The sequence below is a fragment of the Battus philenor genome, unplaced genomic scaffold (assembly GCF_028537555.1).
Source record: "Battus philenor isolate CCGP_79_NKW_IND1 unplaced genomic scaffold, ilBatPhil1.0.hap1 SCAF_6, whole genome shotgun sequence".
In the NCBI taxonomy this organism is placed as follows: domain Eukaryota; kingdom Metazoa; phylum Arthropoda; class Insecta; order Lepidoptera; family Papilionidae; genus Battus; species Battus philenor.
Window position 1 is genome coordinate 2,562,521 of NW_027181726.1, and position 26,451 is coordinate 2,588,971.

Here is a 26,451-nt window from a genome sequence, read left to right on the forward strand (position 1 = left end):
AACATTTTGGACGACTGTAAGAAGCTTACCCGATTAGATTCCAAGGCCTCTGCACTGTGCTCCTCTTTTTGTCGGAAGCAATTAGTGCACTTGCTCTTATTGAAGATGTTCGGTGCAAATTTCCTGCAATCCGAGCGCCCAGACATGATTGTCAGAGGTCAGGGTTTACTCAGCGTTCACTATGTCACCGTACACAGCATGATGGTACTAAATACACCAACACTTGTGACTATTCGCCTTTTTTTACAAGAACGGAACACGTAGTTTTTCACGCGCGCACCCACCGGTGAGCGAGCTATCAGCAAAATCACTGCAAGTGAGCGTTAGCGTCATACAAAAACACATGCACTACACAATCTTCCACGGAAACCGAACCCCGAAGAAGTCGAACAATCGCGTAAACAATATTCGTATTCACGTCAAAATAAACATCGATTTTACAATAAACACGCGGAGCATGCGAGCGCACAGCAACACGACCGCCCGTCCATTTTACATCTGATAGAAAACCCAGCACAAGCGGCGCACAAAGTTGTTGTTTTACAACTTCTCTTTTCTTGTTACGTCTTGTAATAGAATTTCAATGTGGTTGTAACATACAAATGTAGTAGTGGATACATCCATCTCCCTTTCCCTCATCGTCATGAATCTCTTTTGTCCTTTTCGCACATGTCATTACTTAATTTGTAGTAGTTGGTCCCGACATCTATTGACGATTTTAGGTACTTAGTTATAGTACGAAGGTTAAGTAACCTTGCAGTCGTGTTTAGTTGTTAACTCTTTCCAACAGATGACGCTTTTTTGTTTATTACATATGTAGTGTTCACGCTTTATGTTATTGGCCACAACGGGCACAATACTTTTATGTTAAATCATTCTTGCGTGAATTGAACTTGGACACCACCATAGATATGGTCGCTGCCGTCATATACGTGTCATTTAAAATGAAAATACTTTTTGTATACGTAAATAAATACACCATCTTGGCAATTATTTTCCTCGCCAACATGCTCTGGTGGTAAAGCACTTCCACCCACTTAACACATGTATTTTATAGAAGAAGTATCAGATACATGCGCCGGCGGTAACTTACCTCCGCCCCTAAACGCGTATGTTGGTTGCCTTGACGTGATCTGAAAGCATTAATCCACTTCGAACAACACGCTAACATTTAACTTTGCCGAGTCACGACGGAATAATAACAAATTTTACATTTAGTGTAAATGGTTCTTGTGTAAATAGTTTAAAATTAATGTCATATTGCAGCGTTATTCATCCATCTGGCAAAATACTTGCGGAGTTCCTCTTGTGGTGCCATCTTGTGTCAGACGCGATACACAGCGCGATAGGCGAACGAGACGATAGACTGACAATTTATAATAATTGAAATCGGCAATTTTATTTGTAATTAGTGTAATTATTATTATATAATTTTTGCTATTCGAACTTTATTTCGTGTGTTTAATATGTTTATTTTTTTGTTTCTGCTGCCTAAACGCATTGTTTCCCTGAAAATTTTTTGAGGATTTTCTTCCTTCCATAGGGGGTTTTCTTCATTGCCACTAACTTTTAAGTTCGCGCGGCTTATGGCACCGCTGTAAATACTAACGGTACTATGTTCTTACGATTGGACCTAGGTCTCACGTAGTTCACTCAGGACATCGCTGAAAGTAGCTCAGGGTCCCAAATTAGGAAAACTTGATGTCCTTATGACAAATGAAGAAGACAATTGGCGATTGGACTGGGAGTAGTCCAATTTCCAATTTATATTTGTATTAAAAATATTAAACAGGTTGAAAAGCAGTTTACACAAAAATCTACGACTTTCAATACGAATAATATCAATCTCACTAGTACTTCCATAAACGACTACGCATGAAATTTAAAAAGAATTAAGCTCCATCCCTTTGACATTCAAATTGTTATAGAATTAAAAGAAAGTGAGTTTGTTTCATGTATAAAAAAATTTCGAACGATGTTGGAGCGTAAATCCCATTTTTAGAGCGACTATACATGGCCAGAGCTTCGATGATTTTGCTCCGGGAACTCTTAGATTTCCCTAAAATTGTCCGGTCGCAATAAAAAATCCCCGAACTCTGTGAGTTTAAAATATCGAAAAATCAGCTTATTTGAACCAAGTTTGCAGCATGTGGTGCAAAACACAAAACTCTTATTCGAACAGTGAGTACAACTAGACAAAAAGATTTGGATGACATTCTCTTTAAAAACGAAATCCGCATTCATATTCTATCGTTCAATCCTTTTATTAAGACTACTTGTGAAATATTTTTTTTATTTCTTGTCTTTTACCCCTTCAGAACATCCCCAGATCTCAATGAATAATAAAGTGTTGTAGAAATGGTTCTGAAATAGCACCAAATGTTCCATGACTGAAATAGTCCTCATATTCCATCACAATATTTTCTGTTTACACGTAAACAGTAAAATTCTTGTTCCTTTGTCACTATGGAAGTCCAGTTATAGAGATGAATCAAATTAAGATGGAACTTTAATATATTTAAAATTTTTGTTAAATAATTTGTTGACTTCAACTGTTTCATTTCTTAGTCGGTGAAGAGTTGACTTTGTACTGGAAAACTGTGGTTACTTTTTAATCGAGTTAATGGTATTTTTTTTGAATGAACTGCTTTTTTTTTAAGAATTACGCATTTTTATAAAGTACCTATTAAAAAGTACATAATTTAAGTTTAAAACATTACTTTCGAATAGTATCCTATGTGTGATGTAAAGGATTTTATACGATGACAGCAAAGTGATTATCTACAAAATCTTAATTTTACATAACACATTTTTTTAAATAATACCAGTATGGAATATCGACACTTTCAGTGGATTTGTATTTCGCTTTATTTCTTATTTTTCGATTTTTCAAGTTTTATCACTAATTAGGTTTTTTTCTGACGAAATTTGTGTTGTTATAATCCAATTTTTACTTACTATTTTTTACTACATTATTTTGTAATAAAATTATGTTGTATTTTTAATAGTTTATGGGCTGTCTCTTGTCTATTGTTGTATTTTGACTTGACATTTGTCAAACTGATTAAATTACGTCCGTTTGAGGTGGCTGTCGTATGTTCGCTTGTCGCGCGGCTCATAGTCGACTTATCGGTTCAGACGTATCTTCGCTTTTATAGCACGCTGCTTAATGTTAATTTTCAGTCTCGTCTAAGCCGGCAAAGCGCTGACCATATAGCATTTATAAATTGAGTCCTTTTGTTATTTTTTGTTGAGGTAAGACACATATTGTCTAATAACTTATAATGTTAAAAGAAGTTAGCCGCAGTCACATTAATTTAAAATTAACAATTTTATTTGATATCATGTATTGGCGGAATGAAACTAACCTATTAGAAAAATAATTATTTTAATTCAATAATAGAACTTGCGGTACATTAATTATGTTTTCTTTTTAGGAACATGGAAGACCTAAGTTTTGTTCCAGATCTCCTTAGTGGGCCCCTGGACGTTTATAGAAACACGGCATCGTTTAACTGGAAACGCCTTAAACTATCTTTGGAAGGAGATATTGAACTATTAAAACTTAAGGTAAGAGGTATATATTTCTACAACACATTCAAAATATCGTAATGATTATTCCAAAATATTTTCTACAGTTAAAAATCTTTGTTTTCTCCATTTATTATTATTAAGTCTTCTTTTTGATTTTTAGTATAGTACATTTTTCGACGTAACTAAACTAAATAATGTACTTAAGTATTTTCACTCAAATATAAATATTTTATTTATATTTTGTGATAAAGGAAAATGCCTATTACGTTATTTTATTTTATCAATTAATTTAATCATTTTTTGAGATAAATTGACAATATAAAAACTCTGTTAGATATTTATAATTGACCTTGGAGCAACTATTTTGCCACAATGATTGCTTATTTTAAATATTTAGATTATACATTCTCAGATAAGTAACCTATCACATATTATTGTTATTCATAGTTAAAGTAATTGGTATTAATTTTTGGAGTTACAATGTAGTTAAATTGTAGTTAAACAATGAAGGGTTTAAATAAACTTTGTAAGATTTACATACATTTGTGTACATTTTGTTTTATATAAATGTTAAATATTAGACAAAATGTTTAACGTAAAAATGAAAAAAGGTTTATTTATAAGTATACAACTTATCATTTATTAAAAGGCAAATCTCGATATAAAATTAAAAAAAAAACTAATGTTATTTCTTGTTTATAATGAAGTATATAATAAACAATATTAATAAATATGTATGCTTTGCTCAGACTTTTTTCACATTAATCATAATTTTATAAAAAAAATCTGTTAGCTGTTAGCGGGCAGGTAGCTGATGTTATAAGGAGTAACAAAGGCTACTCTTATTTTAGAAAAATTCTCAAATGAAAAAAAAGTAAATAGTTTTATATTGAATTTCATGAGGCAAAAGTTGCAGGCAGAGCTTGTTCTGAATACAACTTATATGTGGTTATTTTAAAATTTGTCTCATGTCTATTACAGAAATGTTACAGTCTCAAAATTAAACTCAATGTCAATCAATCAAACAAGTTCTATGCCATGATTATCATTATGTCGACCAATAAATGCCCACTGCCTCTCCCAAAGATTGCCGCAATGTTAATTTAAAATTAACATATAGTTTTGATTTGAATGTATTTGCTTTTTTAGTAGATGTAGATACACATATTTCCACTCTTTTCTTCTTAGTTGTATACTCTTAACAAAGCAATTGTGGCTGTACACTCATTTTTTTCTTACATAATTTCACTCTCATAAAGACAGAATTGGCTGTGTTACTGTGAACTGATGACATAGTTTAGGTTGCGAAAATTTGTTGAATGTGGGCATTTAAAACATGGCATTTAAAACCAGTCATCATGATCATCTTTGGCGAGGTCTATGCCTTACAGTAGGTGTCTGTTGGCTAAATAGAAGAGGTGTCTTTGGGACCTTAAGCTATTTACTCTATCCTGGATAAACAGTTTTGCCGTAGTGCTGTCCTTCTTTTGTGTAATGCTGTCGAGAATGTCAAAATTCAAATGAATGGTTATTGAAAGGCATTACTCGATCATGCCCTCTTGAATAATATAGATGATTGTACAGTACTGACACCTAGTATAGTATAGTTATTACTCTATAAATAAAAACATACCCTTAATTCTTGCCCATACATTGTGATTGCTTTAAGATGTAAAAGCTTTTAAGGGGTGAACATATTCCTTATTGGCTTTTAATCAATGTACAGCACATCCTAAAAAAATCAATGATTTCAGAGATGATAGACAATGTTATGATAAAGTGTTTTTAAAATTTGAAATACTATATATTAAATTGAATTATAGTTTACGATCTCTTGATGCAGACTTCGTACTATCATAAGTTATAGGTGTTTGCATTCCAATATAAAAAATAAATTAAGGTAACATAATTGACACTATACAGGCTGATTGCAAATAGGTGTAAACGATAATGAGTGTTGACAAGAGCTACAAAATATTTTCAATGTTAGCTTTTACACTTAAAACCAATCACCCATTATAATGGATTTTTATGTTAAAAAGTATAGAGTTTAACACAAAATCAATTGTTATAAGCAATAACATATAATAAAACTCAATAATAATTATTAACTATAATTCCTTATCACATTTTTTAACTTATATTTTATTAATTTATTACTGGATCAAGAATAGGGAAGTGTTGATAATTATTTTTTCTTCATAATGTATAAAAATGTAGATAAGAAGTGTGCAGGAAGATATAATATGCAGTAAATTGGCTGAATTAGTTTACATTTTTATTTTAAAACTTGATACAAGAAAAGAAAAATAAAAGACCTTGCCTAATATTATTTAACAATATTTAAAAGTTAACATATAATACATTAAATGTATATTTGATATGCTAATTTTTAACAAAAAAATTGTTTAATTTATTATTGAAAAGCTTACCCATCTATTATAAGTAGACATGTTTTTTTAATGAAAGTTATTTGCAAGTTTTGTTATATATATTTTTTTTAAATACTTGTTACTTTTAATTAGTAACAAGTATTTTAAACTGTAACTCCTTTATTATTTTTATAACAATAAAGAAGTTACAGTTATGTAAATATGAAATTTCTTTTTACGCAGTACAAAATATGGCACATTCTGGAAAGAGATCCTCTATTCGCTCACAATCAAGTCACACCTTCTGTCGAGGAACAAAAGCGACTGACTCAGCTCCAGGTGAAGAAAATTAACGAGTACAAATTTGTCACAAAGGAAATTTTTAATTCCACCTATAGCAAAAGGGTAAGTATTCATTCACTACTTATAATTAGATCATAGAATTAATCTTAATAGAATTAAGTTTTAAAGCTACTGGCCAGTATGTACACCATATTTTTGTAAAGATTTTGAAAATACAGCCTTAAGTAATTTAAAATTTTTTGTAATCTTGCCACTGAGTGAGATAGTGAGATATAGTCCACTGCCAAGGGAGCCCAATAGACTGGTGGATGTCATATATCTCTAGATATTAGGTTCTAATTATGTGACATTTCTTCTTCTTGTTTTTCTTTATCATTTGTGGCCAATGATGATGTGAACTTGAACCAGTGACCTATAATCATAAAGTACAATACTACTAATGCTTAATATGTTTTAATTTGTTATAATATGAATTTTTATGTTTATAAACAAACCGGTTTACATATAGATGAAAATTGTTTAAACCAGTGTTTCCCAACATGGTGTCCATGTTCTTTCAAAGATGGAGACGATACGTCTATGCATTTCACATTAATTTTAAAATTATGCTTGTAATATAGGGGAGGCGTAAGAATTTTGGAAAGGCTTGAATGCATGGCACAAAAAGGTAGGGAAAAACTGGTTGAGATAAAAGGTTTCGTGTGGGTTACAACCACATAGTAGGCACTGAAGTTTTTTAGGGAGCAGTAGTAAGCTTAGAGGTAAAATTGGGAGTGTTATGAGATATCTCTGTATTTATGAAAAAACTATATACTTTTAACATATTTGGATAATCATTAAAGGTACTGTAAAAAGGAATGACAGAATTTTTTTCTTGTTAAATAGTGGCAGTTAAACAAATGTTGCTAACTTGTGTTTAAGCTATGTTTTATGATAGTAACACCGGAAATTAAAATCTGATCTTTAATCATAGTTTTTCTGCATCAATGCTCTGTGAAAATTTATGTACATACCATGTAATTATGTTTTTGAACTTAAAAGTTTACCACAGATAAATACTTAGTTATTTTAATAGAGTATGAAAGTTATCGTTAACATTAACATTGTATAAATAAATATTGATTTTATTAAAGAATTACTATTTTGAAATTATTTTTTGTTGTAGAATAGTTGACGAAGTGTTTTATATCAATCTTTGCGCTCAACACAAGAGTTTAAGTGACTCTCGAAGTAATTTTAATTGTTCAAATTTTCATTATAATACACTGGGGAGGCCATAGGAGTTTAATAAACACTTTAGGTCATGGTTGCACAGACTTATTAAGACTAGGGGCCACTCGGGCAAATCATGAACTGATGGCGGGCCGGCCGCCAGAAGTATAGGTAATTAAAGTTTTTTGGTTTTATTCTGGAATAGAATTCAATATTTTTCGAATGTACGAGAGTATTATTTTTGCTGCAGGGGGGCAACAGTATTCGACTGGCGGGCCGCATGCGGCCTACGGCCCGCGGGCCGCGGTCTGTGCATCCATGATTTAGATGCTCCGACTCAAGCTCTACAAGTTTAATTTTAATGTTTCGTACACAAATTGAACTAGTGTGTGTCCAACAGACTCGCGCGATCATGACAATCAACGAGGCGGTCCAGTCACTCAATCCGAGTGTCTCCGTCAAAATGGCCATCGGTATATACCTGTTCTCTAACGCCCTACTCTCCCTCGGCACGGAGCGTCATCACAAGTTCTACGAAGCCACAATACTGAACCGTGAGGTAAGCTTTTTAAGATGCAATCTTTCCATGGACATTCGCCATTGTCATAATATTTTATTATTATATTTATATTTTTTAAGTTCTCCAAAATAGATTTTATAAGAATTAATTATAAGATATCATTCTTTTCATATAACACCTGTCATTGGCAACTTCTCGTTTTTCTATCCTCTATATTTTATCCGACTTTTGTTTTGTTCCATTTTGTTGCATCTCAGCTACCTTTTAACAAAACTGAAGAAAAATGTGACGGTTTCCCTCGTCTCCCATGAGGGATGCTATACTGCCGTCCTTCACCTTTTCTCTCATCACTGTCAGTCAGCTTTTGTTCCGTCCGTATACGGAAAAGCTTGTTATTGCGTGCACTACGGTTAAGTTCACACAAGATAACATTGAGAATACAATACAATGCGTAAGTCTAAGGAGGCAGGTTGCAGTACAAATATATATATATAGACTAGCTGATCCCGCAAACGTTGTTTTGGAAAAAAATATTTTTAATTTTCAATTTAAAAATAAGGGTTGATCGAAGAGGGGTGAAATTTAGGGTTGTATGTATTTTTGTATGTTGTATCATAAAAAAATAAAAACAAAAAATTTCGTCAAAAATAAAAAAAAAAATTTAAGGGTGAACAACCCTTATCACTTAGGGGTATGAAAAATAGATAGTAGCCGATTCTCAGACCTACTAAATACGCATATAAAATTTGGTAAAAATCGGTCAAGCCGTTTCAGAGGAGTTCAAGTTCGAACACCGTGACACGAGAATTTTATATATTAGATAGTCGGCATATCTACTAAGAAATATCAAAGTGTAAAAATTATTAAAAATAATCAGAAATAATGTTTTGCAATTGATAAACAGTACTTTGCTACGTATACTTTTTGTATTGAAAATAAGGAATTTATTTTTAAAAAAATGGGTGCGTTTAATTCCACTTTTTATAATGAAAAACCGCTGTCTCTTTTTTTGTGTCGCTTTTTCTTTTTTTCGACAATGGGTTAACTTAGAAAAGTAACTTTTGCGGATTTGAGTCACCAGGTATCAAGGTTGCCTAACTTAAACTTTTTATTCCGTAAATAATTTCTGTTCCTCTAATGGAACTGTATCATAGTTTTTTTTATGGGATTAAGATGTTGTTAAGGTCACTTGGACGACTGTTCCATGAAGCCGAGGAACCCTTGAGTAGAAACGGGACCACGGATTTAACTGTCACTCAATATATGTGGCAAAATCTTGACCTGGTCCGGTTCCTAACAATCCCAGCAGCGCTTTATCTTGTTTTAATTTTGTTTACATGCGTTGTAAAAATCTACCTAAAATTAAATCGGATAAAAGGCAGACAAAGCGATTTCAGAGTTCTGCCTCATGAAGCCCACAGTAGAAATATAAATAAGGTACATTGTCCTTCCACAAAAAAAAAAACATTTTACTAATAAAGTTATCAAATAGAGAAGACGTATTCTAATTTTAAAAACACAAGTGGCAATGTTTTAAATTGTTTCCCCAGGAACCTTACCGCAATCTGCAGTCGTAACTCGCAGAAGTAAAACCGTATACATTATTATCCCTATTCATCTTAATATCATTATTGTAAACCAACATGTACATTCACTTGCTTTGTTTGAATCATTTCGGTTGTTATATAAACACCTTAATGTCAGTGTCGATTAATAAAAAACGATAACATTGTATCGTCGACTTTTATTATTAGCATTAAAAAAAGGTACGTAAGAAATGTTTGGATTTTTTTTTTCGTTATAACAATTACTTCCGTTTCCTGTAGTTCGGCATTGGACATTTTTTGCATGGCTATTGAATTAAAGCGCGGGCTTGTTACAATGTTTCATTAGAGTGTAGTATTTACATTTGATTTAGCAAAGGCAGTTGTAGAAGACTGCATGCTTTAGTACGACGCAGGTTCGATTCCCGGGATACAATCTTGTATAATTTACACTTTGTGCATTAATTATATATGATTTTCACTGCTAATACACAAGCGATCATGATTTATCATCCAATAGATATCTTTGGGCCTATGGCGTCTATGGACTGAAACGACAATGATTACATTTGATCAGATGATTCTAGAATCCGTGTGAATTTTTTATATTACAATATCGTAGATGGTATTTTAACTATTACGATTTTCGTAATACTGTTATGGTATTCACTATACGATTAACTGTGATAAAAGCAATACTGAATGGTTTTAAAAATGTAGGAATTATTATCGTGTGTTTTTAACTATCATATGCTATGTTATAACGCAATTGAAAAATAAAATGATTGTATAATTAATATGTCGTATTTCAGAGTTATATCTCGATTTAAATAATTAAATGTTTTAATAATATATAGTAATTACTTAAAAGTACTGCAACGAACACGATGTCGAAATGATTAAACGTATAACGTCAAACACACGAATATTATTAAAAACAACTCCTTTAAACTATTAATTAGTGAGCGTCTAACAATCGGTAATAAAATGTCTTTAAACAACTCGAAAAAACTTACACAAAAACACAACTATAAGTGTGGGAAAAAACAGGAATCTTTATCAGGAAAAACTTAAAATTTTCCGACGATAATTCCGACGAAACGGTAAAATTATATGCATACCACAGTTAAATTTTCTTCAGCTAACACTATTACCATAAACGCGTTATTACTATTGATTAAAATGTTAATTAAAATTACATTAGGAATTATATATAATTGAAATATAATAGGTATTATATATAGTTGATAACGACTGCATTTGAATTAGGCAGACACCGGTTCTTCAGCTCCTAGCGTCACCCCAATTAACTCTATGTTATCGTTTACTTTTGGTTTCGGCTTGGATACTGTTATAGGCCGATTCAGCCAATAGAAGGCCCATATTCAACTAGAGAAGTTCTCTCAACGTCATGTTCACCTCATATCCCTCATAGAGCTCGATGCTCCGAACACACATCTCATAAATACCCACGACAGGCGGCCGTGTCCGCCAAACCCACGTTCAAGGGAGGGCAGTTAAGAGAGGCCCGAGTCACTCCCGATCGCCTAGTAGCCCTGGCTTCGTGTAACTTGTTCTACGCTTCAATCACAACACTATACTCGTGTATAGTCCCTCTTCGTGTGTACGTCTTCCATGTAACTGATTTGCGATCACCCAAAGTAAATTTTTAGGGCCCAATATCGATGAAGCTCCACAAAGCCTTAGCCGGCTGGTAGCATGACGTACATGACATCAAATGCAAAGCCAACTGTAGAAGTCTTAGAGCTAAAAACATAATGATCCTGATTATAACATAATTCATTATTTTTTTAATATTTCCGCCCGTGATATAACCGTTTTGTTTCAAAATTTCCGCGACTTGAAAACAAAATTGCCATAATCATAAAGGCCTGCCAATTTTTCCAATGGCACCGATTTAAAGAGGGCATTTTTTGTGGTTTTCGGGGAAAATCTTCCGGATGTTCAAGATACCCTGTCTCTAAGGAGTTAGAGTTATGTGAGGTTTTTCACTGTTAGGGGGACCGGAAAGTAATGTGGATTCTGATGACATATTTTTCAGAAAAACAAATTGATTTGTAACCACTCTCGCGTTTTAAATATATTAGACGGCAAAAGGTTGTTGATAAAGAAGATGAATACGTTGTTGATTAGAAGTAAAAACTTGTTAAAAATGTAGTCGTGTGAATTTAACTCTAGTATAAAACCCTCTCGGTTGTCGACTTCTGTACTTTGTGAAGGGCAGCGGTATCTCCATTAGGAATTATATTTTTATTTCCAACCGTGAACGCGACCGATAGAAGTTCTGGCATTTTCATACGGGTGGAAGTGGGCTACTATCAAACGTGTCTCTTAATTGTAATTCATAGATATAACAAAGTTAAAAACGTAGAATTATTTACCAGTTCAACGTGATATGACAAATATATGGGTGGTGTAGACATATTTGATTAGAAATACGACCATTGTAATGAAACATTATAAGCATAAAAAGAATTTATTAATGCTATTGATGTAGCAATGTCAAATGCGTATGTCTTATATAACATAGGTCATGATAGAAATTAAACTATGTAGAATCTTGTGACCCAAGCCCCAATGTTTCCAGTTTAATTTAGTTAAATATATATATTTTTTTGGTTTCTGGATAATCAACCGAAAGACCTAGATAGCTCATTAGCAACCGTCAGCTAATATAAACGACTGAAACACCAACACATATAAAAACTTGGTGATAGATGGTGAAGGATCAGGTATCTCCTGTTGAGGAGCGCCTTTACTAGTAAAAGGAAAAGAAACAAATCTGCTTATAGTCTGTGATTGATTCCAAATAAACACCAAAAAAAGTGTTTCTCAAATATGTCTAGCAATATTTAATGGAATCAGGCGTTATTTTGCGAAAGTCTATTCTAAGTAAGAAAAGGACCAACATAGTGCCAAACACAGAGTAAACTAACACTGTGTTTGGCACTAATCGGTGTAACATAACTCCTGAAGATGCCCCGTGGAAAGGGTGAAACACGTGTTGAGTGATTTAACGGTGGTAGTTGTGTAATTCGCATTGTTTGCCGCATGCGCATTTATCAGCGGGCGGGCGGTGCACTTCGTTGCACGACTACGACTGCACGTGCGGAAGTGGCTAATATTGGTCCTTTTCTTACTTATGTCTAGCAATTTACTAGAAAGAGGTCCTAAAAGATGCTTTGCGTGCAGTATTTCCTACCAGACTTAATAGAATTTTTTCAAGTTTTTGAAAAATTCTAGTCGTGAAAATTGTTATGACATTATTTACAATACGCTTTACTTATCGAACGTTACATATACAGGGCGATTGGTTATATATGATAAAAATTTAAAGGGTTGAATGTATGTATGTTCGTTTATCAGCTCTTATACTTTTTTCCATCACCTGTATAAAATGTACACTGATATTTGTTATATTAATTTAATTTTTCTAAAGGAATGCGACACGCCAATAACTTCTAGCAGTACAAAGTCTACAAGGACAGATGGGATGCAATGTTTAATATTTATATTATTAATTATATGTAGCAAGCCGATTTTTAAAAAAAGCGCTTTTTCTTAAAATATTATCATTGCGTTGTTTATTATTTATGAAAACATTGTTTTTTTTTTGGTTAGGGTTTTTACGATACATTAATTTACAGCAAATGCTATATATCCTATACAATCATTCTGTATACGTGAATAGTTAAACTCTATTGTGATGTTTGTAATTTACAGCGTAAAATAAATACCGTAATGGGAATTACGCAATCTTAATTTCATAGTTTACCTTCCGTTACCGTTTTCCCTGTTTTGGCATAATTCATAGACTTGTGCTCTTATAAAATACCATCGTATAGTAAACAAGTGTATACATGATACAGTGGGGTAATTACGTGATGCTGTTGCAGGATAATGTTTCATTTGTTGTCCCAGAGTTCATTTGATGCGAAAACAGGACAATATCCGTGAAAACATGTATTGCTTATGTATATTTATTTTAATGTTAGTGTTTAATACGTCGATATTAATAATCTATTTTATATTGCGTTCAGAAATATAAAGCTTTGATTTATTAATGCTGTAACATTCTTTAATAGGTTTTTAAATTGAAATTATCGCATCTTATGGCGCAATATGATTTTAAATTTCAAAATACTGTCCATATTCGTAATGACCTCAGATTTTTCACTTGTTTTTTTTTATTTTAGTATATTAATTACACAATATAAAACTATATTACGGTATAAATTTAAAGTTATGATAATGTAAATGCCAATGTGTGTACTGTTGCTCCCCACACTTCAAGGTCTGTACCGCAGGGGCAGTAGTAGTGACATTCACGGATTAGATTGCACGAAATACAAAACAAGATACACGTGAAATAAAATAGCATTTAGTACTGAAATTACGCTTTAGAACAGACGATAAATATTTTATTTTGTGTGGAAAATAACCTAACCTAATCCAACTAATATTTTGTCGCTTTTAAAGTGTTTTTAGTCTCATTATATGATACAGATAGACAATCGACAAATTTTAATTTGGCTTCACGCACAGAGCAGTGTTTAATATCTTAAAACCTAATATTATATTGTAAACTAAAGCAGACACATATGGTTTAAAACGTATCGCGAAAGCTGTGTTTGTGATTGGTAACTGTTATCTGAAAACTTGCTTACTCAATATGGAATGGAAAACTTTAAATGCGATTGTGGTTCTATCTGTGGAGACGCACAATTTCAAAATAAATAACTTACATATACTTAAGATATTTGCTTCGTTGTATAGATGAGAAGTGGAGTACAATCGTGGTCTACGCAGCATAGCTAGTGGGACCTCTCATTCCACCCCTATTTTGTTGGGAACAGGGTTTTTCTATTTCTTAACAATTTCTTCACATGAATTTTTAATTTTCGTCCTCGTCTTCCATAGTTCACAATATCTTTTTTTCTTCCTTCTATTATTCCATAATTCCATCTTCCTTTCTCAATCATTCCATTCCTTTCATCCATCCTCAAACACTTCAGTTGTATTTTATATTCCAGTATCACAGCTTTATTTAGTTTATTTATTTTTCTCATGTACATCAATTTTACATTTTTTATTTTAATTTCAATAAATCTATCTTAATAAGATTAAATATATGATAAGACTTACAATATTTTAACTTAATAATTTAATAATTTTAATAATTTAAACAGTCGCTTATCGGCATGTTAGCGTTTATTTTGGGAGACATTTATGATTTTACTGATGTGTCGTACTTATAAACTGGTAATATATGATAAAATTGGAATTTTTTTAAAGACAGTTCTTAAGCCGTACTCTTTTAACAGTAAATATGTAAAAATGTAAAATATGGTAATACTTTCTTGTTGTGCTACGACTACCATGGTCTGTTGGAGAAGAATAAAACAAAATCGTGAAATTCAAGATGCATGGACTTCTAGACTTTCTATTCGGTAGCCCTTATCTTGTATAGTTTACTATTGAGATAGTGAAACTTAGTACAGGATGCGACAGAACACAAAATAATATCGAGCCACACTCGACATCAGATGCGGTAGAATGAAAGGCGATGTCGAGCCACATTCGACATCAGACCCATCAAGACGAAAAGCGAAGGCGAGGTTCGCAAAGGCTTAACATACACATGTAAATACTCTATTAATGATACAAAGTCTTCATTTATATGGTTAAATGACATCCGAAAACTTTAACTAAACCATTTTTATGACGGAAGGTCACTGTTATCATACTAACATTCACGGTTTCCGCAGACTTCGGGGCAAAGCCAAGGTTGTGCGTAACTGAAATCTCATTTATGTAAAGCAGAGGTTTTCGTTTGGTTCTTTCTGGGGCAGTTACATCACGTGCAATGTTAGACGGAGAGGCAGCCGAATTGTAACTTTAGCGAACGCTCCATAGAGTGATCTAACAAGGACTCCGAAAGGGGATTTTAGCTTGGGCAACACAGTACTCGTTTAACATCAACAGGACCTAACCTCAGCTTTGACGGTAGTGACTGCCTTGCTAGCACTACGCATCCTGTTCTGTGAAACGCTTGCAATAATTTGTCCTCACAACAACTTTACAAATTTTATTAGTCTTGGCGATTCATAACTACAATGTTTTTATTATAGACCACATCTTTGGGGTCCTCTTGTAACTTCATCCGTCTTAGGGACACAGGGACAATTTTGGGTTAATAATTTTTCCATGTTCTTTTTTATTTGCTCTCGTTATGTCCATTTTGATAAATTTCACTCATCATTCTTTTCCCCCCACATTATCTCTCATTTTTATTCATTCCTTTCTACAAAGTTTGACGTAAAAAATCGTTGTATACTCCGTTATGTTTCAAGAATCAAGTTGTACTGTTGATGCGATTGTCACACGTTCGCATTGGACATCGCACAATACCCGTCAGCAACAATGGCGAGTTGATCATAAACAAACGCAAAATGGTTTCAACCGTGCCATCCGATTCTAGATTCAATTTAACTGTCGGTTCTTACAGATCCTGGCGAGTTTCGCACTGACGGAGATCGCGCACGGCTCCGATGCGAGGCTCATGCGTACGACGGCTACATACGACCCCGCGCGACGGGAGTTCGTAATCCACACGCCGGACTTCGAGGCCGCCAAATGCTGGGTTGGTAATCTAGGTAAAACTTCCGTGTGGATTTTATTTAGCTTTTTACTGTATGTGAACTTCGAGGTGTGATGTACTATCGTCATCTCAGCCATAAGACACCCACTACTGGAGTGAGGTGTCTCTGATTTCCATTAGGACTGGTTGGATTCGACTTGTATCCAGCGTCTTGCAAATACCATAACAAGGTTGTTTGTGCACCTTGCGCCTGGGTAGGCGCGTGGTCTCCACTCACACACTCACATATATAAAAAAGTAACTAAACAATGTTATTAAGTTTCAATAAGAGAAACAATGACCAATCTTTTCGACAATAACATGTTGAAGGTGGATGAGGTAGAAAATCGGTACAGTACTTTTTGATTTGGCACGTTGGAAATAAATACAATTCGTTTTAACTACTGTGATCTAAAAGTAACTCCCGGGCTTAGGAAAGTAGGATTTTTTTTCCTTTTTTAGTAGGACTATCCGTAACATTTGCCAAGCGTCAGTTTGTCAGAAGTTAGAGTATTATTTAGCTCAACCCAAACCATTTTGAAGGTTTTTTGTGTCTTAAACGCGCAAAGGTACCTCTCGATTAGTGCCAAAATCGCCTATTTTTTTTTTTAAAAAAAACGTCTATAATTTGACTCATCGTTCCGCAAAAACCGTGTATTTGTCTGAATTGACTCTGTGCAATTTAGGATTATTCAGCAAACTCAAAATGCCATTGCAGGAACGTCGTTTTAAAATACAAAACGAATCGGAGAAGGTCTTGAAGGTTATATCGGAAAAAAACGTTGAGTGTCGTGAAGTTCAGACTGTTTCGAGGACTGGAAAAAGCGTTGGAAAGTGCGTGTTATCGAACAGGGATTGCTTTGAAGAGGATGAAATTAATTTGGAATAATAGTATAATAATAATTTAAAATAAAATAATAAAAATAAAGTAATAATTTATATTTTATAAATCAATTTAGCATACTTTTTGATCACAGTATTAAATACAACGCTATCTTACTGTGCGATAAAAACAACGCTCTATAAAACTAAAATCAGCTTCTCAGAATGTGTTCTTCTACTATGTCCATAATCACATGCCCTTCACAATAACATATTATAAACGTATAAATAGTCGAAATGAAGAGTATTATCCACAGGATAGTGAACAAAACAGGTGTTTAGGTTCAGTTTCGTGTAATCCGTCCGACGAGAACAATGCTAACTGATTCACATGAAACTTATTGTCTCAATGACAATACAGACGTATTTTAAACTTACCGTGGGAGGTGAGAAATAGATCCTCTAGAATTTTTCAACTTTTTAAGTCCCATGCCCCAACTTAACCTTATATATATTAAAGAGCGAGAGTTAAACTCGTGTCGAGTATACTTTTTTTTTACGTTGGAAAACAGTGTTCTAGAATATTCTTAAACGAAAAAGTAAGTTTCTTCTTCGGTTCGAAATTAATTTTGACGAATTTAAATTTTAAGAGTTTTTGCGCAATTTTTGCTAAATTTAAAGAGAAGTAAATCCCTTTTAAAAGTAATTTCCTTGTAATTCTGGACAAAATGATAATAAAATACTTTTACATGTAACAATAGAATAAATTTATTTATATCTAAAACGATCGCTCTTAATGATAAGACTGCTTATTGTTTCACTAACAATAAACATAATAAAATTTTAGCGTTAAACCTTTATACGTATGTAATGGTTATGTACCTATTTATGAGGTATTGCCTCACTCGTATCCGCTTGATGGATAGGCGACCTCGTTGAGGTCATTGACACTGGATATAGGCCGCTTCCAATGGGTCCTATTGGAAATCTGGGGGAGACGTAATGCGATTTAGTATGACAGTATCAACGCTTGGATGGTTCAGAATATTTATTAATTTTGCTCCAAAACTAACATAAGTTAATCAAATTCACATTGCTCATTAAATTGCAAAAAACATGATGACGCAATTAGTAAACGTTTAAAAATATTAGTTAAAATTATTATGTTTGTATAAAATAATTATATAAATTCACGAAGAGAGAAACATAGTTATATGACGTTAAGGTCAAACACACTTTTTAAATATATGAGAGGGACAGCTGGGATCTTCCAGCTCTGGAGTCCACCCACAGAGCTCAATATAAAAGTCGTCGGAAAACTCAGGATAATCTTTTTGGAAGTTTACGGTCTAGACATAACACTGGCTGTTGACGTGCTACGGCTTAAAATAATTGTGAAAATTCACTTTTTATTTTTACATCTGTATTACTTCGTCTTCACTGAATCTCCAGTATTTCAATTCTTGCCTAAATGTATGATTGCTTTTCCATGACACTAAAAACTTTGAATATTTTTCGTGGTCTACTAAATTATCACTTCTTCTTCAGATATGGTCATATTATATCTTCGATTTGTAATAGTGCAAAATCGTCGTCTCCCAAATTACTAAAATTGGAATCATTTGGTTTTTACTAACATATGCGCGCAATGTGCAAACATAACAACATTAGATAACAATTGTCATATTATGTTTGCAAAAAAGATTTAATTCATTAACATTTGACTAAATCATTAAAATGTCAATGGTACGCAATACGTAAAGTACGTAAATAATAAGTGTAAAATATTAATTATGATTATTGTAATGATGCCATATTTCATGCACTATCGAATAAAGTTACTTTTGTTTATCGACGCATCGGTTTGAACACACTTCAAAACATCGAGTTAAACATTAGGATCTGCATAATAAGCTTGCTTTTTATGGCATTTAGACACTAAGATAGAATGCATCATTTCACTATAGCCACCGATTGCGCTTCGGATTCGAGGCGGAACACTAAAAAAATATTGAATTACATCCCAAGCCAAGGACTCTTTTCGTATCCCTTATGTCCAGTTACTTCATGAGCATAACCTAACTGGACGGTCTTCCAGTCTGATGATGTATATAATATAATAAGTTCACCATGATTCTTCAAGCAGTTACTCAGAGAGAGGTTTAGACTAAACACTCTTTAATCGACTGGAGTTGTAAACGTTAAGAAAATGAATGTTAATAAAAATTGAATCCGAAATGTATAGATACATTGAAGAACCATGTTTAGCGACATAGACCGATTGTTTGTCTAAAGTGGCAGTGTGTGGGGCGCGTGCAAACGATGTCCATTGGTGCCGAAAGTTTCTCGTGTATGGACCTCGAGCTGGTAGACGCGATGTGGGTAAACCCTTTTGGGTGGACTGACGGTAAAGAGTGGCGGGAAGACGCTGAACCAGTCGGTGTGCGATCTTTGGGAGATGGGAGGCCTATGCCTTGCAGGGAGCATCTAAAAATGGCATGGTGGCAAAAGATGAACAATTTGTAAATCTAACACACACACACACACACACACATACATACATATATATATATTGATATATATATATATGTATATATATATATATATATATATGTATATATATATATATATTGATATATATATATATATATATATATAGGGGAATGGACTGCGATTCTATAGGACAAGTAGAAAATTGGTACACCACAACACTAACACTACCAAGCGTTTCCACTTAACTTTCTGATCCGCAATCTTAGTATGGAATCTTAGTATGCCGGCTACCTCATTTCTCCAGAATATCCCAAGTCTCTTCAAGGTCAGAGTGAACAGATACCTAATAAATCTTCGTGCCTTTTCTTTGACCACATCGCCCGTTTCATCAGGCTAAATTTATTTTGTAAATAAAAGTGACAAAACTAAATAGTTTGTACAGTAAAAAGGTTTCAAGGCAATATGACGTACAGTTAATTCAATCTCTATTTTAACTGCTTTAACTCGAGCAGAGCTGCGAGTATGTACTAGTTAATTTGTTTAATGGATTCGACATACATTACTGCAGTGAAAAAAATTAACGTCTGTTCAACCAACGTTATAGAAATAGACACCGCTCAAGGTTTTTATTTTTATAATTCGCGCAATTTACAATTTTATACCATAAAACTTTATATTTATCTAGGGCTAAAAAATTACCTTATTTAGGCGACACTTCCTGTTTAAACTGCGAATAATCAATTCGAATCACAAAGCAAACTATCAAACGAACGAAATTCATAGCGATTCAAAAGTTCTTACAGTATATCTAAAAATTTTCAATATATATTTTAATAAAAATGTCCTCCAAGATATTAGAAAATTTATAGAAAAATATGAATGAAATCTGCAGTCATTTTCAAATTATGGTTTGATCTAGGAAATTCTTTGTGTAGTATGGTTTAATTTAAAAAAAAAATTCAAAATATCTTTATTCTATTTTGCATTTACACGTAGTTTTGAATCGTCGATAATTTATACATTATAAGTAATAAGCCATCAGCTCTGAACGCTGATCTGTTAAGAAGTTCCGGCCAGAAACACAACAGTTGATTCTTATAATAAAATTTAAGTATATATAATATTTAATTTTTAGTGTGTACATTACAATATTAATCAAGTAAATGAGTCAAATAACCAAATTCCATATATTTCGATCAACTCAAAACTATTGAATGCTGTAATAAGATTTAATTAATGACATATATTATTTTAGATTTGAAACTTGAAGGTCTGAGATATGTTGTGGGTTTATCTTGATTGAAACGGCGTAGAAAGGTACCAAATAGGTTGTTTATATCATAGTTATAAAATGCTGCGAATTTTTTTTATTACAAACTTCTGTGTTGAACATTCAACTACTTTAGTAAAAGAAAGTATTTATACAATATTTTAAAATTAAAAAAAAAATATTTAGTTCGATCCTTTACGATATTTTGTGGTTTAGTATTAGGACATAATTTCTGCTGAATTTCTTTAAAGATAAACGTATAAGAATCGCAAAGATTATAAATCATCCAATAAAACTAGCTAACGTAACGCACTATCATGTTTAAAAGCGACGCATTGAATAGGTTTTTGTGTTTGAAATTTGACTACAGTAGATTATCACATTGTTATGGGTATCGCGTAGTTAAATGCCGACCGATACGGAAACGCTCCATGTTTAATGTTTTACATTTATGTATATATAATAACGTAATCCAATGGGTATGTTGAATGACGAGATATCGGTTCTAAGTATTCTATACTTGCAAGTTAATATACGCAAGTAAAACTATCTTTTTTTTTTATAAATCGTTATTATTTCCGTCATATGATGTTTGGACATAAACCTCGCCTATAGATTGTCATTAACATCTTTTGGAATGGGCCTGCATCATCTTTCGAAGACTGCAGAATCTTCTGTTCGCCTTGTGAAAGCGAGAGTTATTGCAACTCCGTCAACTACTTGGAGAGTCAAGTTGTTCGTTCGCGCACGGGAGACTCACTTTAAAGAGTACTGCTGTCAAAGTCAGAGTCCTCCAGGAAGGTATACTGTCCTTATCGCAATAACCTTACAGTATAATACAAATTAAGGAATAGGCAAAGAAAGTGTTCCTGTCCACCCTACGAGTGGACATCTCACGTCCTGGCGGTCCGTGTTGTCTCATCAGAACCTTGAAGCTGCCTGTTCTGAGCGCTGGCATGGCCACTGCCATTGAACTAGGCTATATCGATTACGTTTGTTCGTCTAAGAATTACTAATTCTTCTTATTAATACTATCCAAAAATTTGTCAACGTCTGGTTCACTGTCAGTGTCTGGATTTTTTAATATTAATAGATACATTTCCAACCATTGTTTTCATGTCCAATGGTGGGGTAGAATTATCATTCAACAACCTCCAGATGTTTCTAAGACAGATCAAAAAATAAAAGAGGTAAAAAAAGAACATTCAACATGAGAACAAAATCTCGTTATATATAACCTAATTGTTATGACAGAACTTGTGTAAGGAAATATTCCCATGACATTAGAAATACAATGAATGTTAATGTTAAACAAAACATTTTTCAATTTATCTCGTAGAGTAAATTATATTGAAATAACATTTTAAACTAGTGTACAGTGCTAGACGGTACTTAACCCTTAATAGCCTGATTTACGAAAGTGATTTTTTTTAATATTACTGTATTTGCTTGAAGGTCTAGATGGAGGGAAAAATAGATTTCTTTTTAATTTCGTTGGAAAGAATAGTGTATATATATAACAGTAAAATTCGTACAGCCAACCTATAAAAAAACATAGTGATGTGAACATTCGGTTTAAAAGATTGGTATCAAAATTGAAACTCTAGGCTATATAGGGTTTAAGATTAAGTATAATATAGTTTAAAACTTGTGTATAAAAAATAAAGTGTTATGTCATTATTTGAGCGGTGGTGACCCGGAAGAGAACTGAAACTTGCAATCGAAGGTCGCAGATTCGTTTTCCGGGATACAATCTTCTATCCTAGGTTCATACCCTTCATCACACCATATGTATTTAATGCACAATTAATTATAGAAGATTGCCACTGTCCACAAACAAGTTTCTAGAGGAATGGCAGCAGCGTACTGCGTTCCTTTAATAGGCACATTGCGATGGTCAACTCCCTTGCAAAGCGTGGCGATTACAGTATATCCCATAAATACCTTAGGTTGAGGTCTGTGCCTTGCAGAGGGCGTCTGTAGTCTGAATCTACAAATATTATTATTAAATTAGTAATATAATATGTGCATTGTATTTTAATAATGCAGTCTAGCGAATACAGTATCCCTATACTAATTAACCAGCTACAATTCTGTATAAATTGTTATTAACCAATTAAATTCTGTATGGTTACTATGCGGCTGTCTGTATAGTTTTGGCCACCGGAAAAGTAAGCTGATACCAGTCCCATGTATGAATCAATTAGCACAAGTAGGTGTAAAACAACGATGCTCCGATACGTAATTCAAACTCAATGTTTTACTCAAGGTCGGATGTAAGCGGTATGCTTTGTTTGTTTTCTTCTCAATTAATTTCTATTTTTGTATTTACAAAATGGCGAAGACGAATGTTTATATATAAACTAAATTAAATCACAAAATAGAAAGGAGAGCAAGATTCGATTCGATACTCAATAATAATGAGAAAATCGTGAACGACAACAGAAGGAATCCTGTGCATACTCCGATAGTTTATATTAGGTTTACTTAGGTTTTGTTGTTATAATAGAACGAATACACATGGGCTTATAGATAAATATACTTATATTGAAGGTGTTTAACTTTTTCCTAACACGTTTTCAGAGCACAGGAGAGCAGATAATTGTCATAGATCAGTGCTTCCCAACCTATATGTTACCCCGCCTTAGAATTAAAATTCTTATGTTATTATGTAATATATGTAATTTTTAATATTAAAAAAAATATTTTTCACTTGAAGAAGCAAAATCATAGGTTGTTTTAAATGGCCCCTGTTTGTGAGAGCCTATCTTACACCTCTAGATTATTGTGGGAAAGGGACAATTACATTTTTCACGAGTCTCTTTATTTTCAGTCTCTTCTTCCAGTTTTCACATAATCTAACATTCTCATTAATTCTTATTTTTATCATTCCATCCTCTCCTCAATTGTCATAGTCTATTGTTATTTTGATAAAGTCATTTATTTTTATCACAGATATTTATAATTGTTTATAGTTTTTTGGTTTTTCTTTATTTTCATTTTTATGTTATATTATTACCTTATTTTGTCACCTTTATTGCTCTTCCTTGTTTTATTCTTGTTTAAATTGTTTTAAAAAGGGAGATATTAAATAAATTTTCAAGACATATAATGAAAATCAGAAATTCAAATTTCGAATAATTTTAATGAAGACTTCTGTATATAAATTTATATTTTCATATAATTCTTCGTTATAGTTTTACACCTTTGTCAGAGTGATCGTGGTCATGCCCTGGTTGGTTCTATGGCTTCTGCTGCTCTCGTTATGGGGATAATAATTATTTAAAGCAGAAGGTAAAGGTCAACCCGCCTTTTTGTGGCGATTATGGTATATCCCCCAATAATTTTGGGGGAAGCTTATTCCTTGCAGTGGGCGTCTGTGTGTATTTAAGAATAATAATGTAAATAAATAGGAAATGTTTTAAATATTTCAACTAAGCTATTTTTCTGCTTATAATGGTCATAATGATAAAGAGTCCCAATTGTTTCCAGGCAGAACCTGCACCCATACGCTGCTGTTCGCGCAGCTGGTCATGCCTGACGGCACCAACCACGGCCTCCATGGCTTCGTAGTGCCCATCCGCGACCCTGACACGTTGGAGACGTTCCCTGGCCTGGTGGTTGGTGACATGGGCGAGAAGATTGGCGTTAATGGCATCGACAATGGGTTAGTACTATTTCTTTAGACCAACACTCGCGATTACTTTTATTTAACTGTATTATCTATTGAATTAAATAAAGTTTTTATACTAATTTGGTGATAACAATTCAAACTACAGGTTTTAAGTTTATTTTTAAAAATAAAAAAAAAACTGAGTTTGTGTTGGTTGATTGACAGAATGTTTTGTTTTTTTTTTTGGCCTGAATGTTGGGCCTCTCATTTGACTCCCATCGTGGGTGGACAGGTTCTTCATTTTATATTATAAATGTTTTGTTCATTCGATTTTTTTCCTTTCTTCCCTTTTATTTATCACATTATGTCTTTTTTGTCTAAGGCTTTTGATTATAAAATACTACCTCACAAAACAGTTTCGTAAAGTTCTTATGTATGACTTTAGTTTCTTTATTACAGTTTCGTTAAGGCACGATGAATGTTGTTGTTGAGTTATAAAATGGTAAAATTGGGACGAAAACTTTTAATGAAATTCTATCACTAATTTATATTAATATTTGAGATATTAACTTATTTTTATTGACGTCAAATGCAAGTTAGGTTGACACATATTCCTATGTTCTACTTATAAAGACAGTCTCTTTGTAAAATTGACTTATTACTTGAACATTAATCCACTGAATCGGAAATTCGTGTATGACGAAGGATTAATAATTGAAAATCATATTTTATAGAACACCTGTGTCACAGGTTTGATTGCAGTCAAACGTCATGATGGCTCGTTATCGGTGCGGCGTGTGTAATAAAAACGGAATTCGCACAGTGCGGTATCGCCGCCTTCGAGATAAGCCTTATCATGGCCGCTTGTTCATTTTTAACGATTAACTATAATGAAATAACCTCTAGAGATGTAATAGATAACTATAGTAAACGATTTAGCTATGGTGTTCAGGCACATAAACCTTTTGCGCTTTGAATTATATCAACCATATAGTAGATTAGATTCTTGATAATGTAACATCAATGACGTAGTTGGTTCACCTGATTAAATGCAGCCAATGCACCATTGTCATACTGCATTGGTTCTTCGCCAACCGCTGTATTTGTCGATTTAGCTCTGTGTGACTTCTGGTTATCCAGCAAACTCAAGAGACCAATGCAGGGATGCCGTTTTGACACAAAGAATGTCTTAAAGGTTTTACCAGTAACAGACTATTCCTATTGTTTCGAGGACTGGAAAAAGCGTTGGAAACAGTGCGTTTTATCAGATGGGGATTACTTTGAAGGCGATGAAATTGATTTGGAAAAATATCATATCTAATATAACAGAGAAACAAACATGACTTATTATAAGAGTAGGTTATGTAACTGGAGAATCTATTAATGTCTACATATCATTATCCAGGATCATTTGTATACGTGAGAAGTGATAGGCCCAATGGTAGAGGATTTAGACTTGCGATTGTACGTCCCGGATTCGATTCAATAAAATCTTATAAAATTCATATAAGCCCAGAAGTTTTCAGAGGATGAGAAGCAGCGTCATTTGCGTGCCATAATAGAACACTGCGATCGTCAAGCCGTCAAGCCTTGCGATTATGGTATAATCCCTCATAGATATCTTAAGACGAGGTCTATACCTGGCATTTATCAGCTGAAAAGAACAAGAAACGTATCGCATATTAAAAGTTTATCAATAAAATTTAACTTTTCTTTGTACATGTTAATTGATACTAAAATTTACGATTTTGTTTATTATTCTCTTAATGATCATGTTTGATAAAAGGAGGTGATGATTTCCAGGTTCATAATGTTCAACCAGTACCGGATACCGCGCGAGAATCTACTGAACCGGACCGCCGACGTCACGGAGGACGGGCAATATGTTAGTTCGTTCTCGGAACCTTCCAGAATACTCGGGGCCGCCTTGGAAAATCTATCTGCAGGTGTGTACCAAAATTTATCACCAAATATTAATCATCAAAGCATAGGTTTCTTAGGTTTCTTCTTTAAGTCTTGTTTTCACAAGTTAATAACTTGATTCTCGTAACAACAAAATGTAAAATTTGACTAACTTAATGTGATGCTGTATTTCTTCTGCTTGCGT

General features: G+C 33.3%; 2 protein-coding genes across 2 annotated transcripts in view; one reads left to right on the forward strand and one right to left on the reverse strand.

Annotated features, from left to right (window-relative positions):
* LOC137930640 (protein outspread-like) overlaps positions 1-481 on the reverse strand; it is a 316,015-nt gene extending 315,534 nt beyond the window's left edge. The window contains exon 1 of the mRNA XM_068773956.1: positions 30-481. Coding sequence (XP_068630057.1) covers positions 30-146 — 117 coding nt within the window. The 5' untranslated portion in view covers positions 147-481. The remainder of the gene's footprint in view (positions 1-29) is intronic.
* A 2,609-nt stretch (positions 482-3,090) lies between these two features.
* Positions 3,091-26,451, forward strand: part of LOC137930262 (peroxisomal acyl-coenzyme A oxidase 3) — a 29,159-nt gene continuing 5,798 nt past the window's right edge. The window contains exons 1-7 of the mRNA XM_068773480.1: positions 3,091-3,255; positions 3,438-3,570; positions 6,150-6,311; positions 7,822-7,980; positions 16,015-16,162; positions 24,224-24,398; positions 26,148-26,290. Coding sequence (XP_068629581.1) covers positions 3,442-3,570; positions 6,150-6,311; positions 7,822-7,980; positions 16,015-16,162; positions 24,224-24,398; positions 26,148-26,290 — 916 coding nt within the window. The 5' untranslated portion in view covers positions 3,091-3,255; positions 3,438-3,441. The remainder of the gene's footprint in view (positions 3,256-3,437; positions 3,571-6,149; positions 6,312-7,821; positions 7,981-16,014; positions 16,163-24,223; positions 24,399-26,147; positions 26,291-26,451) is intronic.